We start from the raw sequence: 27,845 nt of genomic DNA, 5'->3' as shown, positions 1-27,845 counted from the left end.
ATGCAATTATACCGACACTAATAAAGAAAAACAGTCCTGTCCAGGTTGCTGTGTATCTGGAAGTAGGTTTTGAGATGCCACCTGATACCATGACATAATAGGACTGGGTTTAGCAACAGACACAGTCACTGGGGAATGATCTGCTTGAGGAGTCTCGGGGATATTCTCAGGAATGGGGATTTATGATTGAATGTTTTGTGGAACAGAAACATTGGATAAGTCACTCCGAGAAATAGTTTTTGTCACAGGCAAGATGCTGTAACACTGGTTTGGACACTGGTAACAAATGTTTCCGATTTCGTCTGACTTCCACTCGTGATTCCACAGTGTACAATCTCTGCTCTTGACACATACTTTTCACAACTCTGTGATCAAAACCTTTTGACGTCTGCATCCTCACCATCTCCCCTTTTTTCAATGAACAGAGCGATTTGCTGATCTTATCATATTAAGACTTCTGGGTGGGACAAACTCTTTACTAACAGTTGGGCTTTTACTGCTTCATTGTTAGCACTTGGAAACAATAAATTGATACTAATTGGTAGTGTGGATCTAGTTTGTCTCTACGTAAGTCCATGGGCAGCTGAACCAAGGTGATTATCGCGAGGAATATTTCTGAGATTTAACAAGTTGAGAAAAACATCAGTATTGTCACGCCTGGATTTCTCTAACAGCTGTTTTGCACTTTTGAACTGTACGTTCAGCCAAGCTGTTTGACTGAGGATGTTCAGGACTACTCGTAATACGAACAAAGTCCCACTCTTCTGCAAATCTCTTTAACTGTTGATGTATAAACTGTGCACTATTGTCAGAAATAATTCTGTGCAGATTACCATGTCACTTCAAGTTAGTAATGACTACTGGAAGTTAGGTTGGGAAGTAGGTCTATCTCAAACCAATTTGAATGAGAGTCTGCTAACACCGAATAATATTGACCATTGCACTCAAAGATATCTGTAGCTACTGTCAACCAAGGTAATTCAGGAATCTGGCTTAACGGAAGTTGTTCTTTTTGTTGATGCGCTTTGTGCTATTATATACTGAACAAGGCAAAATTACTCCCTTTATCTCTTGATATAGGTCCTGTCACCCTTCTTTTGGTAGAATCAGTTCCTGGGTATTCACAATGTAAAATCTTAATATACTTTTGTTGTAAGGATTTTGGAACAATCACTTTAGGACTTTTCATGGTGATACCATTGTCTGACAAAATCTTATCTCTGTATGGAAAATGTGGTTGCACTTCTGCTGGTAAACAAGATTGCTTTGAAGGCCATCCTCAACTGATAAAGAGGTTTAGCTTCTGGAGAATTGAATCTGAAGCTTTGCGAGTTCTCAGCTCATCAAGATATGTGGAAGAAAAGTTCCTCACTTCATGACCTCAAAATCAAGTTACTCATTGTTATGCTGTTCTGTGGTTTTTCTAGGCAATCTGGATAAAGTATCATCAAGATGAAGAAGCTTGCCTTTTGTGTAAACGAGTGAAATTGTACTTCTGTAATTTGAGCATCATGCATTGCAGTCTAGCTGGAGCTGTATGCATAGGCTTTCTCAAAATAGTAACTAAGAGGTTAGTGATTAATCTCGGTTTGAATAGGTCGGCCATAAATATAATCATGGAACTTCAAACAGGCAAACACAATTGCCAAAAGCTCTTTCTCAACCTGGGCATATTGCGTCTCAGTCTGAGTAAGAGCTCTGGAAGCATAGGCTGGTCTACCCTCTTTAAGAATGCACCTAAACCAAACTTAGAAGTATCACAGGCAAGAGTAACTGGTGAACATCATAGTAGCTGAGAGTTGGTTAGCAATTTTCTACTTCAGGACATCAAATACGCTTTTTTGTGCTGTTCTGACCATGACCAAATTACATCTTTGGGTGTCCGCTCTCTATGCGTTGCTGAAAGTTGGCTTTAAATCTGGAATGAACTTGCCTAGCTAGTTAGCCATGCTAAGAAAGCGATTTAGGGCTTGGATAGTGTCTGGAGCTGGCTTCTCAAGAATTGCTGTTTGCTTGGAAGGATCTGGTTGCAAGCCTGAACTAGTAAAGAAATCGCTAACATAAGTAACTTCTTGTAGCCTGAACTTGCACTTCTGAGGATTCAGCTTAAGATCCACTTCACATGCTCTTTCCAGAACTTTCTTGAAGTTTCTATCATGTTCGGCTTCACCATGAAAACGCTTAATGAGGTGTTTTTTCAAATAAAGAAGTGTTTTTTTCTGGATCCACACTTGTCACTTTGGGACCAAGATACCTAGTACAGCGAACAGGAATATTGTGTGTAACTTTTACATTGCCTGACAGAATTTATTCCAAATAGCATTCTCAGAAATCTGTATTTTCCAAACGGCATACTGAATGTGGTTAACAATGAAGAATCAGTCAAGCAAAATTTGCCAAAATGAACTCTCTGCATCTAAGAGAGAAAAATGTGTAATTTGGCATGAGGGCAGCAACCTTTTTGACTGTGCGCATTGGATGATGAGGCCTTTTTAATGCTTTGTTCAGATCTCTTGGATCAGTACATATTCTCATATCATCCAAGCTTTTCTTATGAGCTACCACCATGGAGAATACACATTCACTAGATTCTTCTACTGGACAAATTAGTCCTGGCTGCGCCATTTTGTCTAGCTCTGCTTTGACTCTGCTCTGCATAGCTACTGGAACTTTCCATGCTGATCTGATAACTGAACTGAACACTGGTTCTAACTTAATGGAATACACAACTGGTAGCTCGCCTAGTTTGTCTGCAAAAATATTAGCATACTCAGAAAAAATAGTTTGGGCAAAATTTGAGCTGTTGTCATTCAGGCTTGCATGGTGAACTTCTTTAAATGAAAACAGTCCCATTTTCAAACTGTCTCTTAGACCTAATTATGACTGCATGTGTCTCTTGACTATGAAAAATTGCAAGTCATGGCTGTTCCCAGCAGAATAACATGAAAACACTACTGAGCCTTTTGAATCTCTTCACCACCAAAAGCAGGAAGCTTTGTACACTTTGTCAAATCAAGTTGTTCTGTAGCTTTTACTCTAGCAAATGTTTCTGCTGATATAATATTGCACTTTGAGCCCCTCTACTTTGAGCTCTACAGGACTCCCATTAATCCAAACAGTACAAAATACTTCATTCTTTCATTCTTTGCCCACAAATCTACTGCATTAACTGTTTCACCAAGCACAGACATACCATCATAGGTTTATAGGAAGGTACTAGGCTATTAGCCCTAGGGCCTATATAAGCCTAGCCAAAAAGGTACCCTGGCTTTCACCACCCAAGAAAATTATTTTCCTGTGCCTCTGTCGAGCAGAGCCACAGAAGTGATCCCCGGGGTGAATTTCCTATTTCCCATCCAGTCATCAAGATTTTTCTTGAAGAGTGCAAATAAGGAGCTTTGTTTGATATAGGTATAGGTTCCAGAGTATGGGAAGTCTCTGGGATGAGAATCTGTCCCTCCAGCATGTTCTGTTTATTGTGGTAACAAGGTTTAAGTCCTTAGAGCGTGTAGCTCGGAGGGATTGGGATTTATTTAAGTGGAGCATGTCCAACAGTTCTGGGTTTGACATAGCTTTGTATGTTCGGCAGAGATCGCTTCTGAATAGGTGATATGCGACTGTTTGAGACTGTCTACGTAGGGCATCTGTTTGAGGCCTGTAATCCTCTCTCTGAGGTATTTCTGCAGCCTTTCCAGTTGTTGATGTCTTGTGAGGTGCATACCAAAAGGGGCATTGTACTCAATAACGCGTCTAATGAGTGCCGAGTAGAGGGTAACAATGACCTCTCTTTTTCCTGGATGAGAAACCTTTTGTGATTAGTCACGTAGAAGGATTTCCTGACTAATGTGGTGATGTAATTATCAAAGGAGAGACTGCTGTCCACCTGTGTCCCAAGGTCTCTTGTCACACTTTTGGTGTTAAGTAGACTACCGCTTATGTGGTAGTTCATGGGTACAGAGTTTTTACCAAAGGGGATGACCATGCACTTTTTGGCATTGAGCTTGAGACCATGGCTTTGACACCAGGCATCTGTCTCAGTGAGGCATTTTTTTTTTTTTTTTTTTGTAGAATGTCCACATTGTTAGGAGTTTAGATTATGGCTCCTAGTTTGCAGTCATCTGTGAACTTCGTTAGCCAAAGACCTTCTGTGTTAGCCTGTACTTCAGAGAAGTAGATACCAAACAGGAGTGGACCCTGGACTGAAACCTGTGGTATTCCACTTGTCACTGGTCTGAAGTCGGATTTGGAGTCTGCTACTGTCACAGTGTGGGTTCTGTCAGTGAGCCAGTTGGCAACCCATCTTGTGACATAGGGATTTATACCTAGTTCAAGGAGTTTATAATTCCAGAGTGGGGGATGGTGTTGAAAGACTTGGCGAGATATAGATAAGCTGTGTGAACCACCTTATTCTCATCTACGGCTTTGGTGACTGCTTCAAAGAAGTCCATCAGATTTAGGAGCATGATCTGCCTTTTACAAACCCGAACTGGGTGGGGTCCAGAGTTTGGAGATTGCCAGTGTCTTTGTTTAGAAGTTCCATGATGATACGTTCCATGGCCTTGCAGACCAAGTTCATCAGGCTAATGGGGTGGTAGTTCCCGGGGTCTGTGGTGACTCCCCCTTTGTGGAGTGGAATAACCGTCGTTGTGAGCCATTCAGTGGGCACAAAGCCTGTGGTGAGGCTATGATTGAACATGGTACTTAGGTAAGGTGCCAGTTTGTTCTGTAGTTCGGAATATCAGGGACATCCAAAGCATAAACACAAGCAAACTCCACCCCTCAACACAACCCAAATGACACATAGCCCACAAACTCAGTGTACCACTCAACCACAGCCCATAAGGCATAACAACGTACCCAACACACTAGTCATAGGTGACTCTATAGTCGGGCACACACAGTGATGTTCCACTCACTAGACTAAACAAGAAGAAAGTTACTGTCAGCTGCCTGTCAGGTGCCAGGATCCGCCACATAACGCATGCACTCAGGTCACTCCACAATAAGTACAAATATGACACTGTCATTGTCCATGTTGGTGTGAATGACCTGAGACGTACCTCCCTGGACTACATGAAAACAGACATGGAGGAGCTCTCCGATCTTGTATCACAGGCGGGTATGACCCTAACCCTGAGTAGCATCCTGCCGTCACCCAGGATGATACTACAGTACAAGGACAAAATGATTGACTTCAACAATTGGCTAATCTTCTGGTGTCATTCTAAGGGGATCCAGTATTTGTCTGCTTGGGACGAAATGATCGACGGTCCACTATGCTTTGCCAGAGATGGCCTGCACCTATTGCCCTTAGGATTCCAGATACTGGCTAAGGCTCTTGCCACCCCTATAGTGCCTTTTTTAGGCAAGGTTCAAATGACAAATTCACCACTGTAACAGGTACAAGCAAGCAAAATCTGAGGGTAATGCTACTCAATGCTAGAAGTCTAAACCTCAAAATGCACTCACTCGAGGCACTCCGTAAAATGGAGAACATTGACATCTGTGCAGTGACAGAGACCTGGTTCAAAGCTCCAGAGAGCACCCCTGCATTACCAGGCTTCAATTCATACCACACCTTTCGGCCACCTAACCCTGAAAGAAGCACTAAAGGCGGAGGCGTGTCCATATTCATTAAGGATATCCATACCTCCCAGGCTAGTTGCACAGCATAATGCATCCGAGATTATCCAAGTGCAACTAACTATGGGCAAGACCGCAATCTAAATTGTAGCTTGCTACAGACCCCCCACCATGCCCCGGGATTCACACTCCTCATTTCTTGATACACTGGAAAGTATTAGGGTACAACCCAACACCCTAATAATGGGCGATTTCAACTACCCCACCATTAACTGGGAAAACTACTCGTGTACCAACTCTCTTGCTCAACGATTTCTAGAATTCATAAATTCCAACGCCTTGGATCAACTTATTCACACCTCCACCAGGGGCAGCAATATCCTAGACCTGGTCATTACCAACATGGGAAAGTGTTCCACACCAGAGGTCAATTCCTTGTTGGTCAGATCCGACCACAAGCTAATCAGCCTAGACATCCACATCCCACCCCCCCCCCAATTAGGGAAACCACCATAAAACATTTCTCCAAAGCCAACTTCACGCTTTTTAAGACAGAACTGGCAAACTTCATGACACCCATGCAGATAGACAACAGAGGTACGACTGCTGAATCCTACACAAATACACTATAAGCACTTGCATGACTGCATGGATCGTGCTATCCGTAATAGAACCAAGATGCTATCCTCCAAAAAAGGAAGCTAATCTGGTGGCCCCTGCCATAAACAAACTCTACAACAGAAGAAAAACTGTTACAAAAAAGTGTAAAATCCCATGATTGGAGGAACACCCTGGTCAGCCTCCGTAAGAAGCTGAAATCCCTCATAAAATCCTCCAAAGCTAGTTACGAAAACAAAATTGCCACTGATTCTAAGGACAACCACAAAGCATTCTACAGCTATGTCAAAAATCTCAATGGCAACACTCAGGTCTACTCCGAGTTACAGCACAACAGCACTAAATATACAGAACCAACAGATATTGCCAACATCCTGGCAGACAGGTTCAATGCTAACTTTACCCCCCTCTCACCCCCTGAAGACCCCATCTCTATACCGGAAGAATGCAAAGTTCCTGTAATCACGGCTGCACAGGTAAAAAAAACAAACACTCTCCAAAGCCAAGAACACAGCATCCATTGGACCTGACAACATCCCAGGCTGTGTTCATAGGTAGGTACTAGGCTATTGGCCCTAGGGCCCATACAAGCCTAGCCAAAAAATTTACCCTGGCTTTCGCCACCCAAGAGAATTATTTTCCTGTGCCCCTGTCGAGCAGAGCCACAGAAGTGATCCCCAGGGTGAATTTCCCATTTCTCATCCAATCATCAAGATTTTTCTTGAAGAGTGCTAATGAGGAGCTCTGTTTGACATAGACAGGTAGTCTGTTCCAGAGTATGTGAAGTCTCTGGCCCATACAAGCCTAGCCAAAAAATGTACTCTGGCTTTCGCCACCCAAGAAAATTATTTTCTTGTGCCCCTGTCGAGCAGAGTCACGGAAGTGATCCCCGGGGTGAATTTCCCATTTCCCATCCAATCATCAAGATTTTTCTTGAAGAGTGCTAATGAGGAGCTTTGTTTAAGTGGAGCATATCCAACAGCTCTGGGTTTGACATAGCTTTGTATGTCAGGCAGAGATTGCCCCTGAGTAGGCGATATGCGATGGAGTAAAGCTGTAGATTTTTGAGACGGTCTGCATAGGGCATCTGTTTGAGGCCAGTAATCCTCTTTGTGAGGTATTTCTGTGGTCTTTCCAGTTGTTGTAGATGCCTTGTGAGGTACATACCAAAAGGGGCGGTGTACTCTATAATGGGTCTAATGAGTGATGAGTAGAGGGGAACAATGACCTCTTTTTTTTCTGGATGAGAATCCTTTTGTGATGAGCCGAGCCACATAGAAGGATTTCCTGACCACTGTGGCAATGTGATTATCAAAGGAGAGACTACTGTCCACCTGTGTCCCAAGGTCTCATCATCACATTTTCGGCATTAAGTAGATTACCAGCTATGTGGTAGTTCATGGGTACAGAGTTTTTACCAAAGGGGATGACAATACACTTTTTGGCATTGAGCTTCAGGCCATGGCTTTGACACCAGGTATCTGTCTCGGTGAGGTCCTTTTGTAGTTTGTCTACATCGTTCGGAGTTTCGATTATGGCTCCTAGTTTGCAGTCATCTGCAAACTTTGTTAGCCAAAGACCTTCCGTGTTGGCCTGCACCTCAGAGAAGTAGATACCAAACAGGAGAGGACCCAGGACTGAACCCTGTGGTACTCCACTTGTCACTGATCTGATGTCGGATTTGGAATCCGCTACTTTCACAGTGTGGGTTCTGTCCGTGAGCCAGTTGGCAACCCATCTTGTATCATAGGGATTTATACCTAGTTTAGTGAGCTTATCTATAATTCCAGAGTGGGGGATGGTGTCGAAAGCCTTGGCGGGATCTAGATAAGCTGTGTGAACCATTTTACCCTCATCTATGGCTTTGGTGACTGCTTCAAAGAAGTCAATCAGGTTTAGGAGACATGATCTGCCTTTTACAAATCCAAACTGGGTAGGGTCCAGAGTTTGGAGATTACCAATGTCTTTGTTTATGAGTTCCACAATGATACGTTCCATGGCCTTGCAGACCAGGCTCGTCAGGCTAATGGGGTGGTAGTTCTCGGGGTCCGTCGTGGCTCCCCCCTTTGTGGAGGGACTGTACTCTGTGAAATATGCCTTGAAACAACTGTACATTTGCAAAATAACTGCACTGTAATACTGCATACACTTGCAAACTCTTTGCACACTTCGGATAGTTTGAATAGCTTTAGTTAATGCAAAAAAGTAGCACATAGTAAAAAAAATACAGTAGTTTTCCATTTTTTGTACGTTTTATGCAATTTGGATATTGTTTCGGACATTTTCATAATTATTTCGAATATTTTTATCAGTGTTGCAGTTTCAGACATTTCGTGTAATAAAAGATTAGTTTTGAGTGTTCTGAATGCTTTGTTTCATATTTGTAGTGAAAAATCATTTAAGCGAGTTTTAGTACCTGGAATTTGTTTCTGACCTGTTTTGTAAGTTGTTTGAGTAGTAGGGATGATCCACTTGTATATATTCCTCCAACTTTAACCGGTTGCCTCATAGCTGTAACTCTGGATCCCATTCTGACAGCATGTCTCTGTTCTTATGTGCTTAAGAAGACGTTGAGGCTTTGGTGTTTAAGTAGTTTATTTTATACATATACATCAAGACGGATGGCAGGAACATTAAACTTAAATGAACTATCTAATTGACTGAGTACATACTTGCATGCTCGCACTCTCAAAATTGCACTCTTGCTTGCACGTGCTTAATACTTATATGCATGTGCTGACTCACTGGAAAGCTTCTTAAAGGTGTATCACACACATTGATCTGCAATACCCACCATTATGATGTGTTTCCTGCTTCTAGGAGGGCAATGCAAGAAAGTTCTGCAATACATTTGCAGAAGCTCACCTAATCTTCAAGGTCGGCCATGGTGTCACTGTGCTTAATGTGACAGTTTATTTTAGAAATGGAGTAAAGTTTGGGATCTAGCTTGTTTTGTTTATATGTGTGTGGAGATTCAGACCCCTAGATCTGGTGTTAGTAGTGGTGTTTGACTCGTGAAGATTTAAGAGATCAGAGAGAGTTTGGCTGTTGATGAAATAGAATGAAAGACCTACATCTGCGTGTAAGAGTTTATAAGAGATTGAGAGAGAGACAGAGAGAGTGAGAGGGCTTCTGGCCTATTTTGATGGCTCAGAGTTTTTAGATCTGTAGTAAACTTGGTTAGGAAATCCTAAGGCTTTTTCCTAGCTGTGCAGTGTGTCCGGACAGGTGCAGTGATCTAATTAAGAACAGAGTACTTGTTGTTGCTGTTGTTGTTGTGTCTTTCGGCTTTTCCTGGTTAGGGGTCACCACCGCGGAACTCCGGTCCGCTAATGATTGGCAGTAGATTTTTACGTGCTGGCTTGCCGGGCCTAATGCACAATCTTCAATGAAGGAACACCCATTCACGCATGTCGCCACACAGAAGACGCTCTAACTGAGAATCGAACGGGCAATGTCTAACTATGAGGCGACAACACTACCACACCAGTACTGTGGGGTGATAATTTCCTTTCATCTGAATGAGATTCCTTTAGATATCATTTGTGATGAATAGAAGGATTTCCTGAGGAGGGATTCAACAAGGTCAAAAGAGAGGTGGTTGTCTACCCAGGTGCAAAGATCCTTGATTACTCTCTCTGGAATCTGATGCTAACTTTAGCATAAGTCGAAAGCTATTCTTGTTTACAAAATTAAACAATGCTACACGTTTTTTTGCATTTAATTTTAGCCCATTTCAGTGCACCATTTAATGAGTGTGTTTAAATTCTAGTTTGTTAGTAGAAAGAAAATAGATTTCTTTTTAATACTGTAGTAATTGGGCTGCTTTTAATTCAGACACCTTTATAAGATTCTCACAAGTAGGCTTGCAACATGTGTGTGGTTTGTTTTGGATAATAATTCTTTGCTTGTTTGGGTGAGAGAAGTTAGAGCTAAATAGGCTGATTGGCCTGTTGGAGAGAGGTAAGAGATGAAGAAGGAAGATAAAACGACTCCTTCACTGTATCAACCCTCCTCCTTTTACCCATGTTTTACACGGGGTTGGTATCGCATCAGTTGTCAACAGTTCTGTCTGTCCTGATTCATTGCCAGTCGAACCTATCTGTCACAGAATTTCTGTTATGGAATCCATCCTTATCTTGGCTGGATGTCATAGTCTCCTCTTCACTTCTTATTTTTCCTAGAATGCTGTACTGCATAATCTGCTTTCCTGTACGTCTATAGTATTTGTCTGTTCTTCACTTTCTTTGTAACAGTAATTAATCTGACTCCAGTGCTAATGTAATTTCTGTACTTGTCCCACAACGTGCATCCTACTACCTATTTTGTGCACCAGATTTCAATTGCTTCCATTTTCCTCATACTGTGCTTCAAAGCCTGAGTTTCTATTTCATACAGAAGCACTGGCTCACCACTTCTTTTTTTTACATCCCATAGTTTTTAGTTTCTTCAGCATTCTTCTGTCACACACTACCCTTTAAATTTTGTGCCATTTGGTTACACCACCCCTGATGTTCTTCGTGTTTCACTGTTGCAGTCATTACATTTGGATAATCCTGCTGGCAGGTTGCCCTCAGTCGGCCTGAATTCCAAAGTCTTGGGTCCTGCTTTGGTTGCTGTTGCCCCTTCCCTGACGTCAGGTCGTTAGAGGTTTAAAAGATGCAGCCGATGCCATTTTCTTCAGTCTTTCTTGCCGCGCAGTGCCCGAAGCAGAAGCAGTTCGCAAGTGCCGGTCGGCCAACTCCTAAGATTTTCGTGTTCGAGTTTCAGATCCGAAGTCTTCATTAAAAGCTAAGTACCCCATTGGGGAAACTTTTTTCTTGCTCCAGACCGATGTCAGAAAAAGTTAATAATTGTATTTCTTGTGGGAAGCAAATACCTCATAAGGACTTTCATTCTTACTGTATTCCTTGCCTAGGCCCTGACCACGATGTTTCAAGTTGTCTGTTTTGTGCTAGATTTAATCAACACACTATTAAGCGTCGGTACGATTTTGCACTAAGCTATTTTGGGCGCAGATTTAATTATACACTGTCGGATAGCCATCCGACTACCGAAGTTCACAAAAAGCGCAAAGAAAAAGACAGGCAACCGAGGTCCAAAACCTGCGACAAAGCTTCTCCTAAGCCAGTCGCCGGTTCTCAGAGGCGCTATCGCAGACCCTGACGCCCACTACTTTAGAGTCACAGGTCACTACCGACTCCCACGTGGAGTCAGTCAGGCCGCCGGAAACTCAAGGTATTGGAGCCTCTGAGACTATTCCCTCAGATGGGTCCGGAGCCGCTGAGCAGGCATCTGCTTCTGAGGGTGTATTCAGACCTAGACAATTATACATTAAACCGACTTCAGCTTCAAAGGCAAAGACTAAAGCGCCTTTAAAAACAAAGAAACAAGTTCACCAGCCACATGGACAGGCCTCCATGCCAAAAAAAAACAGATGCTCAAAAATGGCTGAAGACTTTATTACCTTGATCAGGGGTTCCCATCCTGGATGGCCACGGTGGTGCAGCGGTTAGCGTTGCCGCCTCACAGCAAGAGGTTCTCCGGTTCGATTCTCGGCTGGTTTGCCTTCTGTGTGGTGTCTGCATGTCCTCCCTGTGGTCGCGTGGGTTTCCTCCGGGTGCGCCGGTTTCCTCCCACATCCCAAAGACATGCTGCAAGTGGATTGGACACGTTAAAATTGGCCCTAGGCGTGAGTGCGTGTGTGTGCCTTCTGTGGAAAGTTGGGCATCGGGCTGGCAACTCAACACCATAAAACTCCACTGCCAATCATGAGTGGACAGGTGATCCGCTGTGGTGACCCCTAACCGGGAAAAAGCCGAAAGAAGAAGGGGTTCCCATCCCCCTCCTGATAAGAGGCCTAGGCAAGAGACAGACTATGAATCTTCAGATCAGGTTTCCATTTCCTCTGATTCTTGTTCTGATCAGGAATATCCCCCCCCCCATTGAGGATTCTGATGCTGAAGAATCTATTCCTTTAGCTTCTCCTCTTGAGGACTATTCCTTTGGGGAAACCTTGCATACCATGAGGGAGCATTTCCACTGGAACAAAATCTGCCTGATCATGTCAAAGCTGAATTATTAGATTCACCATTACAGCATGATACCTTGTTTGGTGTTAAGGCAGAAGAGGTGTTAAAGAAAATGGAGGACAAAGCTAAATCTATGCAAACGGTCAATGATTTTTACAAGTACAGCCACCTAGATTTAGCAGATGCTGGCCTACAAAGAATTGGTCCTTTCCAGTGTCAGACAGACCTCAAAGGGGCAAATCCAGACGCCCTAGAGGCAGATCCCAGCCACAAGGTTCGTACAGGTCTAAGCAATGAGGTGCTTCTACCTCCAAAAGTGGAGAAGACAAATCACAACCATATAGGAAACAGTCACAATGACTTCCCCCTGCCTGCACTGAGCACTTATCTACTGGCAGCACCCTTAGGGGGAAAAATAACACTTTCTTTCTCAAAACTGACACATTATAACCCAGGACAAATGGGTTCAAGACATAGTGTCACAAGGCTACAAGTTTCACTTCCATACCCTGCCAAGGGCAAACGGTTGGCCAGACCTGCCAAAAAATCAATGGGCAGAGGCTCAAAAACAAGTCTTATCCCTCATGGACATGGGGGCTATTCAACAAGTGCCACAGCAAGAGCAGGGACAAGGATTTTACTGAAGACTGTTCTTGGTACCCAGAAAGGACAAAGCATGGAGACCAATACTGGACCTATCTATTCTAAACACTTTCCTGGATATACCAAAATTCAAGATGTTGACCTTACAGCAGCTTCTGCCCATGCTGGGCAGAAAGGCTTGGCTTGTCACTTTAGACCTAAAAGAGGCATACCTGCATGTCCCAATCAGACAATCATGCAGAAGATACCTCAGATTCAAGGCTGGTTCAAAGCATTACCAATTCTCTGCACTGCCCTTTGGCTTATCTACTGCGCCCAGAGTTTTCACAAAGTGCCTGGCACCAGTAATTGCTTTCTGCAGACAAAGAGGAATACAAATATATCCTTACTTGGACGACTGCCTCATTCAAGCAGAGAACAAGGACATTCTGCTACAGCATCTGGCATTTGTGAAAAGACTTTTATCATGCCAAGGGTACACAGTCAATGGAAAGAAATCAAAACTAGTACCCTCTCAAGAGATAATATTCCTGGGTGCAAGCTTAAATACAACTGCCCAGATGGCTTATCTCACGCCAGACAAACAAAGGCAACTGACTACCTATTTCAAGGAAATGGCAACAAAGGCCCAGTAAGGGATGCCTGCCTGCTGATGCACCCTGTGCCCCGAGTGAGGGATGCCAGCACTGAGCATTTTATATCCTGAATTAAGGTTCATTAGCCCCAAGAATGTTGTGGTTGGTTTTGAGCATCTTACGACAAAATGTCCTTTCACTTGATGTCAGTCACTGAACAGTTTCTTATTGAAGTCAAGTGGTGTTCTGGAGTAAAATGCACTGCAGGCCAGTTGAGTGCTGTCGGTAAGTTGAGGAGTCAAGAAGTAATTCTAAGGCAGCCTTCAGAAAAAGTTCAATTCTTTTACAACACTAGAAGTAATGTGTGTTTGAACGACTTGAAATGGTGAGCAGATGCAAGTTTTTGTTCTGCCAGGTTTGTAATTTGTGTACCTTTTCTGACTGTCTCCAGTCCTGGCATGTATCTGATTAGAAACTTTATATTTGTAAGTAATGGATTGGCATAAGTTTTTTTTTTTTTGTTTTTTTTTTTTCCTGTTTATGGAAATAACATAGCAAGTTGAAGTATGAATTAATTTGCAGGTGTGTTTTAGGAAAGCTAGAAAATACTTTGATGGTTTGTGGAATTGATACTTAATTTTTGTTTTCTTCCAAATCTGATTTTTTTTCTTGCTTTTAACCACTTTGCTATACTACAGCCATTTTAAGGGAAATTATGTCTTGTTCTTACACACACTTTTTTTTTTTTTTTGAAGGTCCTTTAAAATATCATCAGGTTCCTTTCTGCAGGCAACAACTTAGCAGTGTCAGCAGCAACAGTCTGTTGGGGAGCAGGCTGTCTTCACATCAGTGCTGCTGCATTTGCACAGGTGGAGGCTAGAGGTACTTTACTGTGCTGTCCAGATGTCTGCCCAGAAGGGCCCATTGACCACAGATGAATTTGGACTTTCGCATAGCAACAAAAATGGAGATGATGTTGAACTAGCCGAATTGGGACCACTGCTTGAAGACAAAGGCGACATCCAAGCAGCAGCCAACTCGGTTAACGTGAGTACCTGATGCGAAGGGGGGTTGCACACTGGCAACTCTGCCATCGACCAGCACTACAGATTACTGTAGCAGCTTGTTTAAATCACCTACATTTAGGAACTTCAGAAACATTGTAGTGAGTGTTTTTGTTAAGTTAAATTTGTGTAATTCACCCTCTCCAAGAACTGAACTTCATAACAGAAGTAACTTCAGCCTTTGTTTTATGAATGCCTATCTCAGTTTTATGTTCTTAATGTATTTTGAAAAGTGGTATGTAAATAATTTTTATCTTACAGCTGTTCCTTTTGCATTAATAACCTAGATAGTTATCTAGAAGATAATTAACTTAAAATATTGTGCTTAATCTGTGTTCTTTGCATGCATCCTTAGTCTCTGTTTACCTGTTCTCACAAAGAAATTTCTCTGCAACTTTGGAGCCTACACCCCACAACTTGTGTATTGCAATACATTGACCTCATGACTTTGGTAATCCAAGAGCTAGAACATCCGTTGCTGTGCTTCAACCCTGTAGTGGTACTGTAATTTTCAAAGCACTTTCAGTGTAATCACTTAATAAGGTTTAAGACTGAAATCATTTGCTCATCTAGGATTTGCTGGATGTCTGTCTGCCTGCAGAACTGACTCGTGTTTGGTACGTTTTCTACCCATGAGATTGTAGAATGTTCAGCATTTGTTTTATAGTTTGTGGCAACATTAAGTTACAGTAGTACATCAAATCTGCAGAAAATCAATAGCCTTAATGGCTTGTTCATCATTTCCTGTTTACTGGCTATGTACCACAGTAGGTTAAAGTGACTCATATTGTAAAGAGCTAATGAGTTTTGATTAGTGGAAAAAAACTGAGTCACCAGGGAGATATTGCTTTATTTTGCGAAAAATTAAGTGATAGACATTGGTGAGTGGCAGGTGCTGACCCTGGCTAGAATGGGACAAAGGATGTACTAAAATAGAACTGCTGTGGGACCTTATTCCAGAGCAGAGGGAAGACTCACTAAGCCTCCGGTCACAATTCCTTTTAGTAGTGCAGTAAGGCTATTGACATTTGTGATGCCCATTGTCATGTTTCCGGAGATGCACGTGAATTTTTGCAGTATCAGCTAGTAGGATCTCTCTGGGGTTTGCAGTGCAAACTGTAGAGGAAGAAGAGAACTTGAGTAGCACTAACAATTTGCCTGAAGTACTTGTCATGATCCCTCCCCCCTTCGACTGTTTATATATTACCCCTGGTGTGTCACTGTACATCTTTTGCATAATATAAGCAGTCACTGTACAGTTAGCACTATATGCATGTACTTTATGGGGGGGGTGAATTGTGCATTCCCTTTAAACCAGCCACTACTTTAACATTGAATTAATGTGAACATTGTACTATTCACATGTGATATTGCAATTTATTCATGCATAGTGAACATGTAAATATAATATTTTGTTTGACTCAGTATGGCAAGAATGTTAAATTGCTGAGCTCAGTTCTGAAGGCATGGTAAGGTTCAGTAATATCACAGTTGTGTTCTACCATTAGAAAACAAGTTATTGTTCTCAGAGGTTACATTATTGTTGGCATGACCAGTAAAACCATATCTGGCTTGGGGAGGTTAATCTATCATCATGGCCCTTTAGACTGAAGTGGTTAAAGAGATAGCGTTTACTTAAATGGTATTTGTTTAAAGGGGCAATGCCACCTTATATTTAGTAAACCTACCACGTTTCTGTCTGCTTTCCTCCTTTTAAGTCCACTTAGGTTAATCATGTTGCTTAGTTGTTGTTGTTGTGTCTTTCGGCTTTTCCCGGTTAGGGGTCGCCACAGCGGAACTCCGGTCCGCTAATGATTGGCAGTTGATTTTTACGCACTGAGTTGTCAGCCCTAATGCACAACCTTCAACGAAGGTACACGCATTCACGCATGTCTCTACGCAGAGGACGCTCTAGCTGAGAGTCGAACCGGTCAGCTTTTTTTTTTGTGAGGTGACAACGCTATGTTGCTTAGTGAAACAGTGAATTGCAGCGTACTGTGGTGTTTGGTCTTTGTTTTATTTATTTATTTATTTTCGGATCCTTTGAAGTGCTTCCATGCTATAGTCTTCTTGCTTCCATTTAACATTGAGCATGCTGCTGTAGTGTTGTTTGCATTGTGCTGACCAAGGAAGTTGACATTGCCCCTTTAAGTGGGCAGAGGCCAGGACTGCTTTATTGAAAGTGAAATTGGCAATGGCTAGGTATAATTGCTGCTAGTCATATTAGGACTACTTGTAAGCAGAAATAGTTTCAGCGGGTATGGCAGTTTATAGGGGTACTCCATGAGAACACTAAAGAAATTGTACTGTATCCTCTGCTGTGTCTTTGGGTAAGAAATCACTAAAGGTCTTTGAGCAACTGAGCTTCTGTGAAACAGTCCTCTAGATAGAGGAGCTAAAGCCAGTATTGCCAGTTAAACTGTATGTCACATATATTAGCATATTCCTTCTTTATTATTGTGCAGAAGAAACTAGCATGTGTCAAAGCCAAATGTTAATTTCCATTGCAGGAGTGCTGTGGTACTGGTTAACATGTTTTATGATGAGCAGTAAAACAAGTGAAAATGAAGACATTGCTTCGGTTTCATATTTTTGTTACAGGGCCATATGGGGAAGTAGAAAAGGTGTTTGCTGTCCTTCGTTACTTATCCTTGTCTGTTTAATAGTTTTGCTCCACAACCATATGGGGAAGTTTTGCTGTCCTTTAATCTTGCAGTACTGACTTTCTTGTGGCAAAGAAAAAGTTGTTTGATGCGATGATAGAATTTGACCAAGTCCTAGGGCTGTGTTAAGATGAAATGCAGCATAACCCAGGATTTGCAGTGTAGAGCAAGCAGAGAAGTGGTAAAAGCGGAGTAGGAATAGCAGCCCTCTACATGAGGGAAAGGAACAGAATACCTTAAAATAGCTGATATACTGGCATGGCTTCAGACATTATGATGCACACTGGAAACAGGAGAAGGGACTTCAGTTTATAGCAAAGCTGTTTTACATACCCCTTTACAGATGGAGATGTAGGGCAAAGCATTGTTAGAGGAATTCTCTAAGATGTCAGAAAATTGTGGCAAGTTGCTTACAAGAAGGAGGTATTAAAATAACAGATTTTAGACCTCTTCTGCAAAAGCACATTTTACATGAATGATGGTTTGTGTGGAATAGAAAGGAAGTAGTTTGCCTTGGAACCCACCCCAAAAATCTTGAACTTTGTACTGTCCACTGGTAATGAAGGGAGCATCTCTGACATGGAGGGTTGTAGAAATGACTTCCATGCCGTATTTTTGGGTCTGGTTGTTGACTTTGTTTAGGCCAAAGTAACAGTGCTGGACTTCATTCAGGTGGCAAAATGCTCCTGGAAAGCTTCAGAAGAATATCTTTAAGGATGATTGGAAGAACTCTCTGAGGGGAGTGCCATGATATTTTTAGCAGACACGTGTGTGTAGTGAAACACTTGGAAAAGTCACTGTATTTCAAAAGGTATGGCATTGAAGGGGAAAATGGTAACAGTACAAAGTGTAAGGAAGCACAGAGGGGTGAGTATAGGTTAAGAAAGTAGCAAGGACAATCCAGGAAATGAGTCCAGGAACTGCAGAGCAGTAGTAGTATGTTTGGAAACTGCCAAGCTGCTTCAGTGCAGGAACATCTTTCAGTACCAACTCTGTAGTGCAGTGTATGCAAAATGTTATGATTTCTAAGGTGCTGTCTCTTGGATAAGATGTCAAACCAAGGTTCTGTTTGCTCCAGTGGATGTAAAGGGTCCATTAGCATTTACAAAAAAGTGTCAGAATTTGAATGGTCTGTGTGTGTCTGTATATCCTACCCAGCCACAATACAACTTCCCGGGCTCATATCACCGGAACCCAGTACAAGTGAACAGGAATTATCACAGCAATTCCAACTACAAGCAGAGATAACAGCCCACTGAGGCTCCAGAAAGAAGAAGCAAACTACTGTGTGAACCCAAGGAGGGAGGACCAGAACAACCGGAAGAGGAAGCAGTGGACAGGGGTGAGAGTTGAGGTACCTGGGGAACAACAACTTCTACCCATTAGGGAGATGAGCCTGCAGGTGGAATTAGACCCCAGGATATGAAATCATTCAAAGAAACCACTGATAGCACTTGAAGAAAAAGTACTTAATAGAAGACTTGCATTGATTCCTCAGGGAAGGACTGATTAGATGCAGACCATCATTGATTTCAAAAGTGTATGTGAGGAAGTTGAATATGGAATTTGTATTTCACAAGAAAAATAACATGAAGGAAGATAAACTCATCGAAGAAAAAATTAAAAGACCCAGTAGTTTTTGCCCCGCACTGCAGCCCACACTTGCTGTTCAAGATGGAATGCAAACGTGACAAAAGAAAGGCTCACAAAAAACACCAAAACATAAGTTTTGTAATATTTAAAAGGATGATATTAGCACTTAAGAATTTGAGCAGTGAGAGAATTAGACGCATTATGAAGGCTGACAAGGGTGGGGGCATACCTATTACAGATACTGACAATTATATAATGAAACTAGAGAACATAGTGAACATACCTGAGTTTTATTCTAAACATTCCTTTGAGGAGGTTAAAACAGCTTTATATTAAAACTTTACCTCACAGGATGTCTGGTAGTAAGTTCCGCTTAAACCCAGGCCACCATCCAACAATCTGTGACATCTTAGAAAAGTTAAGTACTATTTCATACCGATGGTGGCATGAATATTCATCATTTGTAGCCATATGTCGAGCAGCAAAAGTCTATGAAGTCCCATGCAAATGATGCATGATGGACTGCCATGCACTTTTGACAGTGACACTTGGCCGTGATACATAGCAGATGGGAAATGTACCCTTTTCCTCAATGTTGTGCACTGTCTGAGTTGGTATATGTAAGTAGCGCGGGGGGGGGAGTCACCTGCAAAAACAAAGAAAAAAATACTTTTGGAGTTCCAGTGCTGTTTCTTTCGCATTCCTTATTCAAGCACGTCAGGGGGTGTTCGGTGGTGGGTGGGATTTAGGTGGGACTTGCTACTGAGCACCTGGGGAGGTACTGTTCTATAACATTGCTCAACAGTCAATGTGTGCATAATGTTACACTGAAATCTGCATGGCTGTCAGTCATGCATATTTTTCATACCACAACATGCCCCATTTCATCTGTCAATCACAAAGGTCACGCCCAGTTCTGACCAGACTGTCCTGAGAGGTAATGTACTAATACAAAGCTATTAGAACTGCATATATAGAATGGAAAGGTAAGCTAATCCCAATTTTTAAAGAGGAACTTGCTAATTAAAACTTTTTTGAGTATTTGAACACTCCTTACCCTAAATTACTTTATTTTTTGGGATTCTCAAACCCTATAATAATAGGGAAGAGCCACCTTACAGACCTGTTATTGCAAGTGGAGGTTTCATATCAGAGGCCACTGACATATACTTAGATTTTATTCTTCAGCCTCTTGCTGAAAATAATTCATCTTTTATTTTAGATTCACTTGATTTCTTTTTTTTAAGAAAAATAAAAGTAGTATATGTGAATGAGCACAGCATTTTGGTAACTGTTGACGTTGAAACCCTTTACTCTGTGTTACCACACATGCACTGTATTGAAGCAGCTACAGAGGCTTGTAGCAGAAATAACAGTGATACTTAAGGGCAAACTGAACACTTGGAAAAGCTAAAAAACTTGATGTTGAATTACAACTTTTTCAGTTTCAATGGCCAGGCTTACAAGCAGATGAGGGGGATAGCCATGGGAGCAGCTGTGTCCCCTAGCCTGGCCAATGTAGCCTTAGGCAAATGGGAGGAGGAATTTGCACTGCAAAGTGAATACCGGAGTTTTATGACCAGCTACCTTCGCTTTATTGACAAAGTATTCATAGTCTGACAAGGTGAGAAATCTAAACTCACTGACTTTATCCATTACATCAATAACTCCACCTCCTTCCAGAAATTTAACACTTCCATCAACTCAGAGTTAGTGCAGTTCCTTGATATGACACTGTCAGCATTGATAAAGACTGAGGGAAATTAATTAATAACTTATACAGGAAACCAACAAGAGTGAACTGCTTACTACAGAGAAAAAGGAAACCAACAAGAGTGAACTGCTTACTACAGAGAAAAAGAAGTTATGTACTTACCATAACGTTCCATGTTAGTAGTCCATCTCACCCTTCATTCTTTACTTATGGGTTCGGATCCGAATGTCAGCTCCAACTCTGCCTATTCACAAGCTGGAAAGCTTCTGATTGGCTCATGGCTAGAGAGTATCCCATAGTGCACCAGTACAATCCCCAGATCTTGTTTGCTGCTAATAGATGAAATAATAACATGTAGAGAGAAAGCAATGCTACCAACAGTCTCTATAAACATAAAATAAAATCTATATGTGTGTGTGTGTGTGTGTGTGTGTGTGTGTGTGTGTGTGTGTGTGTGTGTGTGTGTGTGTGTGTGTGTGTGTGTGTGTGTGTGTGTGTGTGTGTGTGTATGTGTGTGTGTGTGTGTGTGTGTGTGTGTGTGTGTGTGTGTATGTATATATATATATATATATATATATATATATATATATATATATATATATATATATATATATGTATATATCTCACATTCCTGGTACTTACAGGATAGGGGCAGGAGGGATGGGTCCTAAAGAATGAAGGGTGAGATGGACTACCAACTTGGAGCGTTATGGTAAGTACATAACTTCTTTATGTTAACCTATCTCACCCTCATTCTTTATGTATGGGACCACGTTCCTAGCTCCTCATCCTTGGGTGGCTCAAGGAAAAAAACTCCTGAGTACCGTTGAACTAAGATGCTCTACCCCTGAATGGAAGGGGAGAAGCCCACCTAGCAGGTACACCAATATCAATAAGTAGGGCCCTGCTAGAAAAATAGCAGTGGTTAGACTGAGATTTGGTAGTCCGACCCTAGAATATTCAGGGTAAGGATTTATCCTACAAAAGGTAAGATAATCTATTCAGCTAGAAATCCAGTTATAAGAGGAAAACTTAGTAAAAACTGGAAAGCCAAAAATTGGGTCAGAGAAGAATGAATAATGAATCTGAAACCCTAACCATTTTTAATCCATTGCAAATAAAAAAGTAATGTCTATCTACATCAAGGTGCACGGTAATGATGTAAGAACCCCCGAGTCCTGGTGAGAGAGGAAGGACTAGTACAAAGGGGCACCTTGTGGATATGAAAACCACAGATAAGGTAGTATAACCTGCAACGCCTGCAATCTGACACCCATTTGGCAGACACAATAACCACCAACAAAGGGTGTACATGACAAAACCTCAGGAAAAACATGAGAGAGAAGGCTCAAAAGGCAGAAAGGTTTGTCTGAATAACAGCAATTTTAATTTCAACAGACCACAGGTTCTTGATCAGGAAATTTTGAAGCGTGGCACTTTAAAGTAGGATTCTGTACAATGAGTGACAGGAATTAGAATCTTGGCATCTAGAGGAAGATTCGAGTAGCTGCCAATCGAACTCCTAAAATGGCAGCTGACAATTCCTTGTAGAAGGAGCTGAAACAGGAAGAAAACCCAAACTACTGGAGTGAAGGTAATTGGGGTGAACATTAAACTACTCCCTCCTAATGGAGAACTTTTCCGTTTAACATAATATAGTCTCCTAGTGTAAGGTTCATGATGAGACGCTAGGATATAAATCACGGACAGAGAAGGGACCTGAAGTCTGCCTATAGGTAAAACTGGCTCAAACCCTTAGACAATAAAGACAGTTCAAGAAGGGGAAAAAATTTTGGCTGCTGCATTTAGCATTGATTGGATTAGCAAAGGATTGCAGTAAGAGTGACCTCACCTGCGAAAAGTTTCGCTGTTTTGCTGTCAGAGATCTCTCGTGATGCAACAGAAGAGCTTTGCTGGACTTACAGGCTATAATCCTAGTCATCACTGTGATGAACATGGACACCAGAAAAAAACTAGGAAGATAACGCTCATGCCCAAGTCACATACCGTCTTGACAGAGAGGTTAAGATGAGGTTTTGCCTTATTTATTGATATAACATAATACCGACAAGCTGCCTATCTGAAATGCAATAGTCTACGAGGGAAGAAGGATGAATGTACTTCCAACACCTGGGATATAGCTTTCCTCTCTATAATATTGATATGTAGGTGAGCTTAGAAAAATTGACATATACCTTGAACAGTCCTGCCAAGGAAATGCTCCTATATAGAATCTGTGAGGAATAATTAGTTGCAGTGCAAAAAAGAAATGAGGGCCGTTGGTCAATTGCCCATGTAATGTCCACCAAGGGAATTCTGGAGGGCATAATGGGAGGTTCTGAAGGGGACCATAGGAACAACATAGCCAGTGAAGAAGTCTGTCTTCAAGGAGCTATATGAGCATTTGTGTGTGTATAAAAATCACGGTAAGGGACCACCCAAAAAGGGAATACAGCTGGAATGCTAAACTTCTCCGGTGAAAGATAACAGGTGCCATGGTGACACCCTGATATTGTGGTGAAACCAAGGTCAGAGTACGGAACCGAGAGACTGCTAAGGCAAGGTGGTGGCCTGTAGGACTTCTAGAATAAAGTCTTGCATGTCCTCTGAACTAGACCATGACTAAAAGGAGCAGAAAAAAACATACCTCCACTGCAAGGCGTATGTGAGCACTGAATAAGAGAGTTCTTTTCCTAGTGTTTGTCCATGAGGAATGTTCAAAGATGGACTTGGTAGAAAAATACTTTGGCCTTATCTGTCCATCCTCCAAGACCCTTCCATGGTGAATGGGCAGAAGGAAGAAATGGATAAGTCTTCTGTTGACAGGTTGTGCGGAGTCTCCCAACATTTGATCCACCACAAAAAACTTCAGTGGATCACACGGTAGAGGCAATCCCAAGAGAACAAGTCAATAGCAAAAACCTTGAGGCACCCTCTCACCCTCCTGACAAGAGGACAGCCACGAGTTTGATGAATAGGGACTCTGCCTCAATGCCGTCATAAGGACAAGTGGAACCAAGAGTTGAACCGGAGGCACCACGTAACCCGGATCCAGCTATCTCTGTGAGAAGGAGAGAGAGACTCTGCCGACTGGAATGGAGCGAACAATATTTAGGTAAAGCAGTAGACTGAAGATGTCAGCACTACTTACTCTTCACTTCTTGGCCGATTCATGTGTATGACATGATAGGGAGTCGCATCTCGTAGGTATGGGAGACTTCTGGCCAGAAGGACAGTAAGGTATACATAGACCGGTTCTGAGAAATTATCCCAATATTCTTACAGAGTCCGTGTTGGATAGTTATAGACTGCGGAGCCGGCTACTGACCCATAACAAATCCCACCTTACCAAATGTACTCTGAATTGGTTGTAGTCTGTGGGGGGATAAATGTAGGGGATCTTGACCTGGAGGGCACTGGAGACTTAATAGTTACAGAAACCATTATGGAGCTTACAGACTGGCTCCGAGTAGCAAAGTCAACTGCTGTATCCAATAGGTCCAGAGATCGGTTCTGAAATACCTTTAACTGACTCTTGATACCACCATGATGCTTTCCTTCGGCTCCGAAGGCGGAGGAGTCGAGGAGGAAGATTCGGACTGTTTTGAAGGAGGCTCCGAGACGCCAACCGGTGCCAGAGAAGGCCTTTTTGAAGATTTAGATTTCCCCGATTTAGAGGAAGCCGAAGGATTAGATAGTGCTTCCTCAAAGGATGGTTTCAATAGACCCTTGAGTATGAGTTTATTCATTCTCTCCTGTAACAATCTAGTAGAGAAAGCATGAGAGAACAAGCATGTGTCCTGCAAGTGGATGGCCCCTAGGCAGTATACACGGCTACTGTGGTCTTCCGTCAAAGACCTCTTTTGGGAGCATTTCATGCACTTTTTGAAACCGGAGGGTTTATGCTCTTTACTTTCCATAGACATTATTGCACACCCACACACAAAATCCAGAGAGATGGAAAGAAGAAAGGAGGAGGACTGGGTCCTCTAACTAAAACGGGCCTAGCCCTACATAAAGAGTTACATGTGGACTAGGTCCTCTAACTTAAACGGGCCTAGCCCGGTGTAGAGAAAAGGGGATAGGTCTTCTAATTTAAACAGACCAGAAAGGAAAGCTCACACACACAGGAGAAACTGTAAATGACATAATACATTTCTATGTCTAATAGCAGGTAGTCTACTAGGGATGCTGCAATCCTAGTAAAACACAAGCGGATCCCCGCCAAAAACAATAATTTATAAATAGTGGAAAGGCTAACTGTCAACAGCGACCAGAAATGATTGGAATAGCAACAGACAAGACAACCGGAGCCCCTGTTGACTGAGCGGAAACCGCCAAAAAGCACAACCAAACTAGTCAACGCTCCCCGTCGGCTCCATGGGTAGTGGAGCTGATAAGACAGTTTTAGCCAGGTAAACACTGGATAATATCACAAGTGCAATTTCAAAGGTGTGCTCTCATACGGCTCCAAGGACCTGAGAATCGGAGAGACAGATAGTACAACTTACTTCAGTACCGCTCTGTCGGCTCCAAAATCCGCGGAGCCAATGAGATGGATTAAATCATTTGTGATACTGCCCCAAGTCTGCTCCGAGATCATTGGGGCTGAAGAGACAGACTATGCATAAAGAATGTTGGTAAGATAGAAGTTCTTAACATCTGCAACTTCAAAGGTCTGTTCTCATACGGCTCCATGACCAGGGAGTCGGAGAGACAAATAGTACAACTGCGATACCACTTTCAGTCTGCTCCGAGACCATGGAGCCGATGAAACGGTTTAACTCACTTGCCGTACTGCTCCAAGTCTGCTCCGGAGGCATCAGAGCCGATGAAATTGTCTGCACCACCAAAAACTACTCTCCTTCAGTTCCGAGGTCTGTGGAGCCAAGGAAACAGTAAACTCGCAACTTGAATACCACTCTGAGCTGGCCCCAAGATCTGTGGAGCCGAAGAGGCAGTATATCCCTCGAAGAAGGAACCTGTAAAGGAAAACCAATTTTTAACTAAAAATATGCAGACACACTCCAATAATTAAACTAGCTGTAATAGAAATGGTAACTAGCTATGTAGAGGAGACCCCCAGGAAAGTTCTCCTACTTTAAACATAATGAGGTCCGACTGGTGATAAAAATTCAGTCGTTCCTGGTTGAAAGATAAGGAGCAAGGAAAACATAAACTCTGTCCCGCTACTAAACACTGAACCAAACTGAAACAACTAGCACACAGGATACCACTAACTAAGAAAGCCAAGGGGCCAGAATATAGTATAAATGGTGCCAAAACGGTGTCAAAAATGCTGAAGGAAGAACTAATATAATACGATTATCTTAGATTAAATTTTGAAAACAATAAGAGTAAAAAAACCCAAATAAAGAAGAAACTTAGCCAGAGCCAATGCGAAGCACAACCAAACTCGTCGACGTAGCAAACGAGATCTGGGGATTGTACTTGTGCACTATGGGATACCCTCTAGCCATGAGCCAATCAGAAGCTTTCCAGCTTGTGAATAGGCTGAGTCGGAGCCAACATTCAGCTCCGAACCCATACGTAAAGAATGAGGGTGAGTTAGGACTACTTAACATCAGTATGCATCTAGTAAAAACTAAGCACAATGTAAGAAAGTCACAAGGCTACAGATTAGCACACATTACCACAGATTTGGCCCCTTCTCTCAAAAATATGAATCTTGAAAATGATTTCATAACCAGAGAATATGAATCAAAACATGTTACATATGACCCTGGATCCTATTAGAGATTCTAAAACTAACAATGACTCTATGTGGAATAGGCCTTTTGGTAGAATTGTCCAACAAGGGCACCCTAACCCAAAAGAAAAGTAAGGATAGTTGCATTCTAACTTACATCTGGGATTTCAAGCATAAATTAATTATTAAGGAGAAATCGGTCTTCCTCAGCTTGTAAGGGTTTTAGGAGCTCACCCTACTTTTGTATATAAGAGCAGAAGCATACATAGCTATGTGGAAAAGACAAATAAGGGACACCAGGATGACACGAGCACTAAAGTCTGTGGGCCACCTAGCTGTACTTTTTGTGAATACTTGAGTGCGACTCATTTGAGTGACCATATCTTAAAAAGATGGTGATATCTTCAGGAGGTAGTAACTGGTAATACTGAAAAAGTCGTATACAGGGCCATGTGTAGTGACTGTCCTGCATTTATGTGGGTAAGGCTATGAATAAACTGAAAAGGAGGATTTCACGTTTATCTTTCTGACATCAGATGTAAATGCCAGAGGAATGCCTTGTCCAAACACTTAATCAAAGCACCCCCGACATTTTGGTTTTAAATTTATCATTATGGACTGTGTGTAGATAGATGAGCTTGAAGAGGATGTCAGTGGTGTTTTGGAAAAGAGTTATGCTGGCAGTTGAAATTAAATGCATTCAGAAAACCAGGGCTTAAACTACTATTGCTGTATTAGGAGTGAATTGAATTTACGTAAGCTGCCACACAAACTGTAAAGATTTTTTAGGAAAATATTTGAGGAAATATTTTATGTACTAAAAATATACTAAGTAATAAAAAATCATGTGTAAAATATGTATATATATTTAGTTATTTTAATCTTAATTCTGCTTTAAGATTTATTGCAATGCACCAGAGATTTAAATGGTAATTTCAAAACGCACATTATTTCATGCTGCTATAAGCATGTAGTATTGGTATAATTCCCCCATTTACCTTCCTGGTGGATGCTCATGCACACACCTGCAAACTTTTATACATTACTAGTGTACTTCATCCACTGTTTTCTGTATTTTTGTATGTTTTTTTCTACTAGTTTTAATTGTAAAAACATGTTATTTGGGGCTGTAAACATGAAAATTGTCATGACAGTTTTCTTTTCATGCAAAGCACTGACATTTTTTTCTGAACTATTAATTACTTAGTTTTTATGCACACTAATACACATGGCTGGATATTTACTACATGATATTATTAGACAGATGTATTTTCATATTTATAGTCTTCTAGTTAGATTATGTTTATGATTAGATAGTTGTGTTTTTTTTTCCTTGATTTCAGTTCTTGCCACAAGCCTGATGAAGGCCTAATTGCACTAGGTAGATGAAAGCGATTTTAGTTAAGAATTTTTGTGCATGTTATGATTTTCTTAATACCTGATTTTGGAATGTGGGTTGTAAATAGGGAGCGTTTTTTTCTTAACTAGGATTTAGTTTGATCTAATCAGTTGTTGTTGTTGTTTGTCTTTTGGCTTTTCCCAGTTAGGGGTCGCCACAGCGGAACTCCAGTCCGCTAATGATTGGCAGTAGATTTTGACGAACGCCGAGGGTCAGCCTGACGTTTAACCTTCAATGAAGGCACGCCCATTTACACATGTCTTTCGAACGCCCACCCAACCACAGTGAGGG

At 41.8% G+C, this 27,845-nt stretch overlaps 1 protein-coding gene across 3 annotated transcripts in view; it reads left to right on the top strand.

Moving 5' to 3' along the window:
* Positions 1–27,845, top strand: part of ADIPOR1 (adiponectin receptor 1) — a 726,925-nt gene that overhangs the window by 48,360 nt on the left and 650,720 nt on the right. For all 3 annotated transcript variants that reach the window (XM_044076682.1, XM_044076684.1, XM_044076683.1), the window contains exon 2: positions 14,167–14,458. In XM_044076682.1, coding sequence (XP_043932617.1) covers positions 14,315–14,458 — 144 coding nt within the window. In that variant the 5' untranslated portion in view covers positions 14,167–14,314. The remainder of the gene's footprint in view (positions 1–14,166; positions 14,459–27,845) is intronic.

The sequence above is a fragment of the Protopterus annectens genome, chromosome 7.part0, assembly GCF_019279795.1.
Source record: "Protopterus annectens isolate FY-2018-M chromosome 7.part0, PAN1.0, whole genome shotgun sequence".
NCBI classification, from domain to species: Eukaryota; Metazoa; Chordata; order Ceratodontiformes; family Protopteridae; genus Protopterus; species Protopterus annectens.
This window is presented reverse-complemented; position numbering and strand designations above follow the sequence as displayed.